This window comes from Carassius auratus, chromosome 3, assembly GCF_003368295.1.
Source record: "Carassius auratus strain Wakin chromosome 3, ASM336829v1, whole genome shotgun sequence".
NCBI classification, from domain to species: Eukaryota; Metazoa; Chordata; class Actinopteri; order Cypriniformes; family Cyprinidae; genus Carassius; species Carassius auratus.
Window position 1 is genome coordinate 9310080 of NC_039245.1, and position 13788 is coordinate 9323867.

At 38.0% G+C, this 13788-nt stretch overlaps 3 protein-coding genes and 4 non-coding genes across 7 annotated transcripts in view; 6 read left to right on the forward strand and 1 right to left on the reverse strand.

Annotated features, from left to right (window-relative positions):
• Positions 1-29: 29 nt before the first annotated feature.
• On the reverse strand, positions 30-6203 carry LOC113047019 (apoptosis regulator BAX-like). The gene is made up of 6 exons (XM_026208251.1): positions 6112-6203; positions 4374-4422; positions 4130-4288; positions 2495-2630; positions 2310-2414; positions 30-1284 (listed from the first exon to the last, which is right to left on the reverse strand). The coding sequence occupies exons 1-6, from the start codon at positions 6140-6142 to the stop codon at positions 1186-1188; spliced, it is 579 nt and encodes a 192-aa protein (XP_026064036.1). The 5' UTR covers positions 6143-6203; the 3' UTR covers positions 30-1185.
• Positions 6204-7285: 1082 nt separating this feature from the next.
• On the forward strand, positions 7286-9558 carry LOC113047026 (40S ribosomal protein S11-like). The gene is made up of 5 exons (XM_026208264.1): positions 7286-7380; positions 8108-8242; positions 8437-8512; positions 8741-8870; positions 9363-9558. The coding sequence occupies exons 1-5, from the start codon at positions 7366-7368 to the stop codon at positions 9484-9486; spliced, it is 480 nt and encodes a 159-aa protein (XP_026064049.1). The 5' UTR covers positions 7286-7365; the 3' UTR covers positions 9487-9558.
• Positions 7872-7956, forward strand: LOC113056027 (small nucleolar RNA SNORD35). The gene has a single exon (XR_003277644.1). It is a non-coding gene; the product is annotated as a small nucleolar RNA SNORD35 (small nucleolar RNA).
• On the forward strand, positions 8279-8366 carry LOC113056044 (small nucleolar RNA SNORD35). Its single transcript, XR_003277647.1, has one exon. It is a non-coding gene; the product is annotated as a small nucleolar RNA SNORD35 (small nucleolar RNA).
• LOC113056034 (small nucleolar RNA SNORD35) lies at positions 8557-8641 on the forward strand. Its single transcript, XR_003277645.1, has one exon. It is a non-coding gene; the product is annotated as a small nucleolar RNA SNORD35 (small nucleolar RNA).
• On the forward strand, positions 8951-9035 carry LOC113056040 (small nucleolar RNA SNORD35). The gene has a single exon (XR_003277646.1). It is a non-coding gene; the product is annotated as a small nucleolar RNA SNORD35 (small nucleolar RNA).
• An 839-nt stretch (positions 9559-10397) lies between the features above and the next one.
• The window catches only part of asic2 (acid-sensing (proton-gated) ion channel 2), a 317641-nt gene continuing 314250 nt past the window's right edge, over positions 10398-13788 (forward strand). Inside the window, exons 1-4 of the mRNA XM_026208293.1 lie at positions 10398-10576; positions 10663-10716; positions 11986-12045; positions 12903-13041. The gene's annotated coding sequence lies outside the window, so the exon portion shown is untranslated. The remainder of the gene's footprint in view (positions 10577-10662; positions 10717-11985; positions 12046-12902; positions 13042-13788) is intronic.

A 13788-nucleotide genomic window follows, 5' to 3' on the forward strand; every position in this document is an offset into this window, starting at 1 on the left:
TATATATATATATATATATATATATATATATATGAAAAAACAACTGCATGTAAATGTAGGATAGTGGCTCTGGCTAACCATCGTAAAAATACAGTACTGAGAAAACTTTGCTGAGGGAAGAAGCTCAACTAATGGACCTAGAAGTCCTGCAGGACCGAATGTTTGCACCAAATGAAGCCAAACTAACTGCTTCACTTCAAAGTCCTCATATGTGTATCGAATCTGCACGTCCATCTGAAGTCTTTAGATTGTCTGACAGGTCCTCTACTATTCTAAAAGGAAAATGTTTGATTCCGTAAAAAAAAAAAAAAATACGATCATCATGGTTCTGAGAAGTTTTAGTATTGTCCATCCCTGTCATAGGAGGGCCTAGCTGACTAAGACAAGCCCACGTTTAGTCCAGTCAGAGTGCTTATTGGTTGGCTGCACAAACATTTCATGAACTCTTAAGAGGCTCAACCTGTGCTTTCAAGTACAATCAACTTCACAGACATTTCATAGCCCCTATTCTGATGAACTATAGGAGACATTTAACAAAGAAAGGCGAGGAGGAATTAGAAAGAGGAGAAATTCTGAGCCTATTCCTTCTCTTTCAGATGAGAGTGCACTCAAAAAAAAAACGCTATAATAATATTTATATTAATTCCTTTTATAAGCTATTATAAGCCAACTGTTTATCAATTGTCATTTTGACTGTCTTTACACACAATTTAGGACAAAAAATAATAATATAAGAATATGAGACTCCTAACTTAGAAAATTCTGCATTGAGATAAGGTCTATAAATTAAATCAAATACTAATCCATTCTTTGATATAACCTAGACAGTCATAAGCCCAAACTAAAAATAAATAGCTAAAATCTAGCCTGCACCTGGACTCTGATGCATTAATCTCTGATTTTCAGTGCAAATGTTATCAAGGTTTAAAGTTGTAGATAAGAAAGAGCCCAGGCTTTGCAGTGACAAAAGTGGTTTGAGGCAGTTACATCATTCTTTCCTCTCTCTCTCTCTCTCTCTTTTCTCCTCCTCTCTCTCTCTTTCAATTAGTTTAGAATTAGTTCTCTACTCCAAATCCCTTTTTCTTCCTCCTCATCTTTCTGTTCTTCTTTGCTGGTCTGTTTCAGCCTCTGTTCGTGGGCTCTCAACTCTCTCTTCTCTTGCACTCCACCCTTCTGTCAGTCTCTTCACATTTTGCGGATCACCACTACTGTGGTGAGTACCCCGGCCAGGAATACGCCGATAGTCTGCCATGTCGGGGTCCCGAAATAGGAGCGGATTCCCTCCTGAGGGAGAGAGAGAGAGAGAGAGAGAGAGAAAGAAAACAAAAAGGCAAATTTGACAAGGCATGAGTGGGAGAGTATTCTAATGTAGAGAATATCACATACTTTAGCTTTTAAAAAAGAAAAGAAAACAAAATGCTTTGACATTTTATCGGAAAGTATTAGTTTCAGTGATATTTCAGAATATTTCCTTAATAAAGAAAAAGATGTAAACAGAAGTAAAAAAAAAAAAAACACATTTCAAGTTAAGTTCTTAGAAATGTATTATATTTGACCCCCCCCCCCCCCCCCCAAAAAAAAAAAAGATTTACAAATTTGATTCTTATGGTTTCAAAGTTTCTTTTAATGAGTCATGTGGCATTAACACTGAGTAAAAAGAAATCATGAATTGATGTGTTCACACATTCAAAAAAAGAAGAACAAAAAATTACATACATTTTCATGGAACTTTTAGTTTAACAGATACCATGGATTATTATTTTAGAAATTCCATTAAAAAGAAATTCTCCTTACAAAAAGTCATATGGTTGCTCCGTGTCACTTGACCCTTCTGAAATCATTCTAATATGCTGATGATATGTTAATATGCTCACTCAAAAACCATTTCTCATTAATATCAGAGTTGAAACCAGTTATGCTGCTTAATATTTTCGTGGAAACCATGATCTATATTTTTCAGGATTTTTTGATGAATAGAGAGTTCAGAAGAACAGCATTTATTTCAAACCGTAATCTCTGGTCACTTTTGATCAATTTATTGCTTCCTTGCTGAATAAAAGTATCAGTTTCTTTCAAAATAAACGATCACAAACTTTTGAACGGTAGTGTATGTCTACAGTACTGCCTGGATATTTAGCTTCACATTACGGAAGTGAACGGTTCATGCTGTTTTGTGCATCTTGTTTATTGCGCCATCAGTGGATTTGGTACAGGTCACTGTGGTCTGTGTTAAAATATCACATCGACACCCAACGTTTCACATCATTTTAAGGAAGTGACTGTATAAGAAAGCCACTGTCAAGACTTACCCATCCACCCTGTTCCCTGATCCAGTTAATTACGTGTTCCTGAATGTAGGACATAGTCCAGCTTATGATGGTTCTGATGATGTCAGGAATCCTGGTTGCAATGGCCTAAGAGTGCATGAATAAGAAATGAGAACAATGCAAAACAATGCATTTCGCTACGAGATTGAGCTTGTGTAGGTCGTCACCTTGATGACAAGCCGACACGCAAAGTAGAAAAGCGCCACCACTCTGCCCCAGTTGAACTTCCCATCAGAGAAGATCTCTCGGGCCACTTTCATGAAGACTTCTTGAGTTGGTTGAAGAGCAGGATCATTTACCATACTAAACCAAAATGACAATGGAGAGGTATGGATGAGTTGCTGCACATTGCCATCCGGTGGGCATTTCCCAGCTCAGCGGGTGGCTTGGTACATACAAACAGTTGCGATGTCTATGGCGTTATTTTTGTGCCTCAATCCTGAGCGAGTAATTGTACGTTTTGAGCACAGAGAACTATAATTTGCAAGCACATTACATTATATTTTGAACAGAAATGAACAAATCGCAAAAAAAAAAAAAAATTCTCTTGCGCAAAGAAAAACGATTCCATGCTCAAATGTATTTGCTTGTTTGCTATTATCCATATTAACGTGCTGTAATAAACCCTCTCACGCAGTTTGCTCTCTCACAAACTTATTCTTTTAGCTCCTGTCAGGTCCCTCTCCCTCTCTCCCTCTCTCAACCCCTTAATTCTAACTCATGATTTTGCCACAAAATCAACCAATCGGAAAACTAAAGGTCAACTGTGATTGGCTGTTGGTCTCCAATCAAATCGCTAGTAGAACCAAAGCCAGTCTGGTCCGTGTACGTTTTGATCATTTCATTTCCTATTTAGAATAACAAATTTTTTTCAAAAAGAAAAAAAAGTCAAAGCTCTTTACATTCTTTGCATGTGATTTATCAACACCTTGTACATCTTAAAGTATACAGCTCATGCAAAATAAAAGTTCCAGATGTACAAACATGAAATGCATAAACCAGTGTGAATAAACTATAAATTTGGAGGTAGATGGAAAAAGCCAGATTGGGAAGTTTTAAGTAGTTGTACAGCTTTGAAGTGTGAGGTTTATTCTTGTACACAGATATGGCATATTCATGGCAGTACACATGAAATTCATATATATGTTTGTCACTTAAACTATTGTAAACAGAAATCCTGTCGCCCCCTCTAGTGGACATTAAGTGTTTAGGCTCGAATTTTTTAGGAAGTTAAGTCTGGCCAGTTATACAGCAACGCGAGTCAGACGAGTCTGAAGAACTGAGCTGAATTTGGTGGAACATTAAAGTTCTAGTCGGTGTCAATTACTCTTATAATAAATAATAATAATGTTTAAATATATGTTGGCTTTCTCAAGCCCAACAAAGAATACTAAGAAGAGAAACATTATTCAATTTAGTACGTAAAATAAAACTAATATTACTAATTTATTTCATATATTTAACTATATTATTTTCAAAATTATTTATTAATGTCACACACACATACCTAGTACCTTTAGACTTAAAAGACGGAAGTAATAAATGTTACAAACATATTATCATGGAACTGTTCAGTCTATTATTGATTTTGATTTCCAACTCACTTTTATTCAAGGAGACAGATCTATTTGCACTGTATTTACAGTGGGAAAATATTCATACAATACTATAACCTAGAAATAATTTAAAGGGGTCACTTGCAAGTCACAGCAGCACGAATTATGTCCCCAGCCACATCAGTTTCAAATATTATCCTAAATAATATAAAAATAACGCCATAGATGTCATCCACAATCCATTACCTTTGCAGCTGCACATTTCCATCCAGCTCGTCTCCAATCTGCTGTAAAAACTGCCCAATACGTTTATGGTTGGGGTCGCACAGCTCAACAGGACCCAGCTGACTTCGGGTTACTTCAGCTTCGCTGTCCCCATGACGACGAACTCGTTCATAGACAAAGCTGCAAGAGATGGGACGAGTTGATGGAGGTAATGAACAAGAATGAACACAGAGAACATGGGAAAAAGGTATAAGACGATACTCACTTATTGAGAAGTGCAGATCCCAAGGCAATTATCTGGTCATTGCCAGTGCCTTCAAATATTGGAAATTATAATAATTAAAAACAATACAAAGCCGTGAGGAAAGACACTTGTAGTAAACAAAAGGTAGGTGATATATACTCAAGTACAAACGTCAAAAACACAGGTTTAACAACACCGATGTGGCCTTAAAAGAGAAAAGATCTGACAGTGGAATCGTTCCATATTGTTTGTGACATGACTCAAACAATATGCATGTATAATTGAGCACACATTTGGTTTCAGTTTCACAATGAGTAGAGATGATGTAAAGAAATTAGTGTCCAATGCATGAGACATCTAATGGAGAAAGAGACTCACTCACGCTAAAGTCCCTCAAGTACATAGCATAAATAACTCATTTTAAGTACCAGTTCGCATATTTAAATATTCGAATACAACAAAAGACTTGAAATCTTCACTCGACACAAACACAATCCTATACAGACAGCATTTGGAGCATTACAGCTACGTAGAAATGAAAATAAGCAGCTTGGAAATTAAATCCATTTCCCGTCTTATTTCAGTATTTAACTGTGTGTGTGTGTGTGTGTGTGTGTTTGGGTCAATTTGAGCCATATTTAAATTGCATGAAACACTAGTTGAAATATTAATTCTTGAAATTTTGTGACTGTTTCTCATGCAGGGTCATGAATGCACATGCAAAGTTTCTACAGATAGATATGTTTTATAAAGGCTTTGTCTACAATGGTGTTGGGGTCAAAATAACCCCCATTGGTTTACATGATATTAGCCAAAATTCAAATCTCCTGTCTTGGCAAGTCATTATGTGAGCACAGTCACTTAACACATTAAGTGAACTCAAACAGAAAAAAAAAAATATTATATATATATATATATATATAAACATTATATAATTTTTGATTGATTACTTAATTCAATTTCTACCCTACTGTTAGACTAACCTACTAAAACATAAAAGCACTATTTAATGCATTCGTGTCTTTTGTTTTATTGTATTTATTTGTACTATTTTTTTTTTTATTACGGACTATTTAATTGTTTATTTCAATAATTGCCTGTAGCAATAATTGTGTTATTTCACTAGCATTAAAAATTACAACATTAATGTTACCACATATGCAGAATGAAGAAGACATTTGGGAAAACATAAATGAAGTCGACGTTTTTATTTGTTTTGTTTGTGCGAACTGTAACGTCAACCCGTCTGTGATGAGTGTTTACTCCTCTCCTAACAGATCAGCACTCAAACGATTATGTCACGTCTGTCTCAAAAACAGGGTGCAGCCTAACAAGACAGCATCTCTCCGCATCATCAGCGTCTTCTGAAAAAAAAGAAGAAAAAAATCGCACATTTGGAACGCGCCCATGACGCTCATAAGTTCTTTTGGAACGCATACGATGTCCAAAAATGTTGTTTGGGTAGACGACTAACTTTAGGATCCAGCCAAAGAAGACTGTGCTTGATGTGTTTGTTCAGCTCGTGTCTTTGTCGTTAATGACCAGCGGCTCTGTGCGCCGGATCGTCCGGTGAGCGGTATGTGTACAGACATGTTTCAGACAGGCAACGGTGTTGTGACGTGAGCAAACTCACACTTTACATGGTATATGGTATTCTAATACACATTAATGCGTCAGCAATGACACTTTGCAGGTCATTTGAGTTACGAATCGGAGAAACAGGCGAAAACCATCATTTGAAGAAGAAAGCGGCACTTACCCGTATCGCCTCCGCCCGACGGCGCTGCCATATTAGCATGGAAATAAATAAGTGAAAACTCTTCCGTTTCGTGACGTCAAGTTTGGGCAGGAAGGAAGTCACGCAGCAGTCTGATGCAGTACACTTCAAATAATAACAACAGCAGCAGCAACAACAACAGGGGTTTAGAGGAAACGGTCTAGACATGTTATAAAAATCATCATGATATATATTACAATCTAGCAGGATTGCAATGTACTTTTGACCATATAAATAAGAGCCTCTGCACCAAATTGTATATTTGAAAGTAATTAAGGTGTTTTTGCTCTTCGAGTATGAGATCAGTCTGGACAAGACGCCTTTCAATTGTCAATAAACCGTCCTATTTATTTATTTCATATGTCAGATTTTATAGTGTCAATCAAACACTGTAGCCTAACCTTACTTATTCCTGTTGCTACTTAACAACTATAGTTAATATATATTAATCACAATTTCACCATCAAGTTAGGCATCGACCATAACTCCTTCAAAAACAGCCAGAAACCTTGGAGTTATGATTGACTTTCTCAGACCACATTGCTAAAACTGTCCTATCCTGCAGATTTGCTTTATTCAACATCAAGAAGATCAGGCCCTTTCTTTCAGAACATGCTGCACAACTCCTTGTTCAAGCTCTTGTTCTGTCCAGGCTGGACTATTGCAATGCCCTCTTGGCCGGTCTTCCAGTCAGTTCTATCAAACCTTTACAATTAATCCAGAACGTGGCAGCAAGATACATTTTTAATGAGCCCTTTTTTAAATAAATTTGCACTGGCTACCAATAGCTGCTCTCATAAAATTCAAGGTATTGATGTTTGCCTACAAAACTACCACTGGCTCTGCACCCATTTACCTAAATGTATTACTTCAGACTTATGGGCCCTCTAGAAGCTTGCATTCTGCAAGTGAACTTCGCTTGATTGTGCCATCCCAAAGAAGAACAAAGTAATTTTTACAGACTTTTAAATTAAATGTTGCCTCTGCTACTTGTACTGCGTTTAAACTGAGGCTCTAGCATTCTAGACAATACGTTTACTGCATTTAGATTATGCCCAAACATAGGCTATGATATTTATTCTAATTTTGTAATTTATAATATATAATAATTTTGCACCTCGGCTTAGAGAACACTTTTACCTCGGCCCCTCCCACATTGTGTCGTCACGTCCGCGGAAACCGCTCTTCCGCCTGTCTCGCGCATGTGTAGTCCTCTTTACGACTCGGCTGGCGAAGATGGCGGACACACAGGTACGTGAGTTCGAACGGCGTGGTCATGAAAACGTGTTTGCTTACACCTTCAACTTCAGCTCAAAGCTGCAAATTCCGGTAGATAAACAGCACCGAAACCTTCACGGAGGCAACCGTGACCAAATGGACCACACTGAAGACTAGAATTTGTGTTTTCCATCTCCGGCTAACTGGTAGGAAGCGTTGTTAAACGGGAATGCAAACGGCCTTTCCCACACCCGACCAGCAGAAAGTGGTTTCTTGCACGCAAAAGTTATGATATAATTAAAATTGCTCTATTTCGTCTGTTTACTCTCTTACCGAGAGGTAAAGTAACCGAGTATGTCAGCAAGGCATGACTAGCACATGTACATAATGTTACTAATCCAGGAAGAATAGGAACTCCAAAGATACTGCATTATGACCATGTTTATGTAGCTAAGTGGGTCTCTTGAGTCAAGAAAACAATTGTAGGCCCTCTTTGTGGATTTGTACACTTAAAGACATAAAGCTGCAAATGATGTTTTTTCTCACGATGGTCTTCCAAGTCTCTCGGGCTCTGACGACACTGCCTTATGGCATTACTGATGCAGCATAAAATCCCTAATGAGTTTTGACGAAAATTTTTAATTGGGAAAACACCTGGCTCTGATTTTTGTGGTCATATAATTTTCCATCAATGCTATTCCAGCATATGTATCAATGTTAAGGCTTATGACAGACTCTGTGCTTATGGTGTTGTTTTCAGAACGAGAGGGCTTATCAGAAACAGCCCACCATCTTCCAGAACAAGAAGCGGGTTCTGGCTGTTGAAGGAAGTGGCAAAGAGAAGCTTCCACGTTATCACAGAAACGTCGGCTTGGGCTTCAAAACCCCCAGAGAGGTGAGCTTGTGTTTGTGTGCCAGCTGAACTTTTCATCGCAGATGATGTCTTTTCTCACGATGGTCTTCCTAGACTCCAAAAGAGCTCTGAGGATACTGCCTTTTGGCAATGCTGATGCAGTTGTATATGCTTATATTGTGTAACTTCAAGTTTAGTTCAGATGATTTTAAAGTTCTCGTGCCTTATTCCCACAGGCTATTCAAGGCACTTATATTGATAAGAAATGCCCCTTCACTGGAAACGTGTCCATCCGAGGCCGGATTCTGTCCGGTAAGTCTGCGTACTTTGCTGGCTAATTGTAGTTTTATTTAGGATGCAGATGATGTCTTATCTCACGATGGTCTTCTGAACCCTTTGGGTTTTGAGGATAATGCCAGATGGCTTAACTGATGCTTCCCTGTTTCTCATTTTTGTGTCTTGGTCCTTTTTGGTAATCAAAGATTTTGTATGTTGGCCATTGATATACAACGCACGTGTACTGCTGTCACCTTTTTCCAGGTGTGGTAACCAAGATGAAGATGCAGAAGACCATTGTCATCAGGCGGGACTACTTGCATTACATCCGCAAGTACAACCGTTTTGAGAAGAGACATAAGAACATGTCTGTCCACCTCTCCCCATGCTTCAGGTAAAGTTTCTTCATTGGTGTTTTCTTTAAGGGCTTAAACATTTGTGCATTTAAACACATGCTCTAAATAGGTGGTGAGCTGCAAATGATGTTTTTTCTCACGATGGTCTTCCAAGTCTTTCAGGCTCTGACGACACTGCCTTATGGCATTACTGATGCAGCAGATAATACCTAAAATGGTGCTCTGTCCTGGAGGGCCGGTGTCCTCCGTGTCCTGCAGAGATTAGCTCCAACCCTAATCCCACCAGAACCAGCTAATCAAGGTCTTACAACTGAAACTTCCAGGCAGGTGTGTTGAGGCAATTTTGAGCTGAACACTACAGGACACAAGCCCTCCAGGACTGAATTTGGTGACCCTTGAGCTAAAAGATTTCTTTGCATTCAAGGTTTTTAGGGTTCGAAGTATTTTAGCTTGGGAGATGTTTGTATAAGGTCTAATTGCTGCAAGTTTTCTTTTTGTAAATCATTTAATAATGTTCTCCATTTGTCTAGGGATGTGACTTTAGGTGACATCGTTACAGTTGGAGAATGCCGACCCCTCAGCAAGACCGTGAGGTTCAACGTCCTGAAGGTCACCAAGGCAGCTGGAGCCAAGAAGCAGTTCCAGAAGTTCTAAAACCGTTTTAACAATATGGCCTTTGTATTGTTTGTGGAAAAGAAAATAAAAAAAAAAAGTTTTTACTGTTGATTTGGTGTCCAAGTCACTTTGCAAAAGCATCCTGCTCTTATATGCCCCTAAACATTTAATATTTTGCATGTCTCCAAATGACCAGCAGGATATATTTCTGAATATTTAAACTTATATTGTATCTTTTAATACAGTATTTTGAACTTTGTGTATATATATATCAATATATATATATATATATATATATATATATATATACACTGTGATTTTTCTAATGATCCCGAAGACACTGATTAGCATTCTCAGGTGTGTTTGATTAGGGCTAGAGCTAAACTATGCAGGAAAGTGGATCTCTTGGGCCAGATTTGAATATCCCTGATGTAGGTTATGGTAAACTCCGCATTGTCGGCATTTTGTAGGCGGGTGATTAATACATTTAGATTAAATGTGTGCATTTAGCAGACGCTTTTATCCATAGCGACTTACAGTGCATTCAGGCTATCAATTTTTACCTATCATAATGTTAATGAATAATTATAGCGACTTGAGTTTTTATTTTAGGCTTCCCTGTAACTCTCCATCACTACCGAGAGACTCGCTTACATATTTAGATATGTGTATGCATTTCTGCTATTTGACTTCAATCAAATAGAAAATAGATGCCATTTGCTTAGTATTCGGAGCTGTTGGCACGGAGTACAAATTAAAGTTACAATTTATTCGCCTTTGGCAATATTACGGCTAAATCGGCATTGGACAGTTTTTCCCGCATTATACTACTACTACTACACCGAAGTGTTGTCGGCCTCGTCAACAGAAGAGCAGGACTCCCCCAGCAGATGGCGCTGCTTCATTAGTGGTGAGCGTGGCAATCGTACAGACAAAACGCGTCACCTGCATACGTCATGCACGCCATCCGTGTTTGAACCTGGCGGCGCGACATCGTGGATTGCATATTCAGTGTTTTGTCTTATGTGAGCAAAACATCTAACGGATAGTTTCTTACATAAATAGACCACGTTTGTCGCGTTATATATCTGATCTTATGATTATCAGAAGAACAGGCATGACAGTCACGGTAAGATATGTGCAAACAACTAGCTAATTTGTAAACGAACAGTTACGTAAACTGATTAGTGATGATGATATTCATTGTTGATACAGGCTTGTAATAAATGAAGGGGCTTGTTTACCGTTGAAGAGGAGTTTGATGACGAGGTTTGGAATTTACTCTTATAGTTGAATGCATTTAAAAGCATGTTAGTACAATTGAGTAATGGCACCTTCAGTTAACTGTACATTGTATAATGTGCTTTGGGTAACACTTTATTTTGATGGTCTCTTTTGAACATTCTGTTGACAATAAATAATGTTGCACCTACATGTCTACTAACTTTCATCAGAGTATAGACTGTTTACTTAATACCTGCTAACATTCTACTGACTGTAAGTAACTTTGCAAGTACATGTCAACTTATTCGAACCCTAGCCCTACCAGTCTACTAATAATGTCCTAATACTCTAATGAGAGGTAATAGAAATGTAGGTGCAACAGAATGTGGTAAAGGGACTATCAAAATAAAGTGAACCCGTGCTTCGTAATAATATGACAGATTATAACTTGTATTTCGGTATATTCTGTCTTTTAGTAGTTTTATTTAGAAATGACGACACGTATTTGCTTGATTATCTGGTCATCCATAATTTTTCATCTGTAGGATTTGCTTGAAGCTTTTTGGATGCAGCATTCAGAGCACACATCTTCTTCCACTTCTTTTGTAGCACCATCATCTGAATTCTTACATGTACAGCAGAGGTCTGTCAGCTTGTCATCGTTCGCTGAGGAAAATACATCTAAATCTGGTTCTGTTCTGTCTCCTCGTACCCCAGCATGTGGCACTATTAATGGCCTACAAGAGCTTTCTATGCTTTGCCGTCAGTCAATCTCCGCCTCGGTTTCTTCTCTCTTAGCAATCGCTTCATCCCTTCAACCTTCTTGTAACCTAATAAACGCTCCACCCCAAGCATCTCCCAGTTTTCCGCAGAGAGACCACCCTCCTCAGGATGACTGGGATGTGGATCTGGAGGAACTGGATAGCATTCAAGGCTCGCCGTGTCCATCTACACCTATGTGGAATGCAAATCCCATGCGTGACCCAGCTACACCAGTCTTGTGATTCCCCAGTCCTGTTACTCTCAAGCCTTCAGTTGTGTCGCCACAGTGCCAGAGGGGTGCTTCAACACCAAGGACTCCGCTGCAGACCCAAGGGTCTCTTTTTCCACTCTGTGTCTTCCACTACTGATTCCTCTTCCACATTTACACCTCATTCTCTCAACATACCTGTCCTGACCAGTCACCTGGTCCATCTGGTGTCTGCAGCCAATAAGACAACTCCGAGATCTCAGAGTCGCATGATGGGAGTCAAAGTGCTGTTTTAGCTGATTATTTTCATTTGCATTGTTCAATTACGGTTTGTTGTCTTGTAGGTCAGTGGATGGAGTCTTGAGGTGCCTGCACATGGAGCTGCTGCTCGGCTAAGAAGTGATGTGTGTAAATATGGGATCTTCCACATTCCAGATTAAAATACTGTCGAGAGACTTGTAGAGGCACATTTCATTGTGCTGTTTATTCCAGTGTTGTTATTGTTAGGTTAAACTAAAAATCATTTTTGGTTGAAATAAAGCTAAAATATTTTAGATATATATGGTTTAAAAAAAAGGCTTAAACGTAAACAAATGATAAACTAACTGAACTAACTCTCGGTGGTTTTGAAGTTTTATTTAACTACAAGGGAAATAAAAATAAATTAAAGCTAAAAATAAAACTAATAAAAAGGACAGAAGCATGTAACAGAATTACTAAAATTAAATTAAAATGAAAGCAATGTATAAAAAACCATCTAAAAACCAATTCAAAAAGTAAATAAATAATAGTATGTAAATAGTACTTAAAATACATTCCCAATGTAAGGAGACCTACATTTATATGAACGAACATTACTTAAAAGTAAATAAACAACGTTTGCACCAATTCTGGCTGATTAAAAAATAAACAAACAAACAAAAAAGTAAATGCTACAGGTGAATTTTTATGCATAACATCATAATGAAATGGGCATTTAAGTATTTTTGAAATGTTATATTTAGTAGCGTTATTAAATAGTTTGATGTTAAATGATGGCACACACATGTAGAAGTTGCATCAATAATCAAATATCCAATCCCAGTTCATACACAATTTTTTTTTTTTATTGCCATTTCTCTTTATTTTTCTCTCTCTCTCTCTCTCTCTCTCACACACACACACACACAATTCCAGTGGTGTGGAATAGCTCACAGGTCCACTTTCTCTCACACATACTCTCAAACTTGCACTCAGCAGACATGGTGTTCATTTTCCACAGCAGGTTTCCAGCTCTCAGGTGATTGAGGAAGAGGAGTTCAGCAGGGATTCATGGGCAGTGATGAAGACTGTGATGGGATTGGACGAGAATAATCCTTCTTGCTTTCTGCACTCTTAGTGTTGTCATGGTACTCCGCAAGGTTAGCTACAGATATCTCACAGCACACTGTGTATTTAAATGAGCTTATTTGAGTGACTGTGCTATTAATATTAAGGATAGAATTTCTTTTTTTTTTTTTTTTAATCCAGATTTGTTCATTTGTATTGCTTTTATTTATGCCCAAAGTGGAAGTCCATGGCTATAATCAGGACAAATGAGGAATCTCGGCTCCCTAAATGATTAACACAAACATAATCACCGTTGTCATCAGTCACTTTAAAGTGATTATTAATGTAACTTTAATGTGTTTTGCCCAGTGTGTCATAATGATCCCCTGCTAATGGTACACGTGTGTTAAATATTAATTAGGCTGACAAATGTTGATTAGTTTTTCACTTGATTCATTACCAGTGGCCTTGAGGCTGTGCTGCAACTTATGCTTTTTATTTATTATTTATCTTTGGTGCTTATTTGTGGCTTCTCACTTCCTCACACCAAGCTGCTCTCAGGCAGCTAGCTAAGAATAAGCTCCCTAATATGACATGTCTTGTAGAGCATCACACACAGTCCTGCAGATGCAAAGGCCATCTTCAGAGATCCCACAGGTACTAATAATTGGGGCATAGCGCACACCACCAGGCGAACATTGTTAGCTGAAAGTATCTAGTGACTAAACAAATGAAAACTATATTTTAGCTGCTTCTTAGTCACCACCCTTTGCAGACTTTTTTTTAAATCCAACTTAATGAGACTGGGGTGCATTTTAAAGTTTCACTTGGTATGTGTG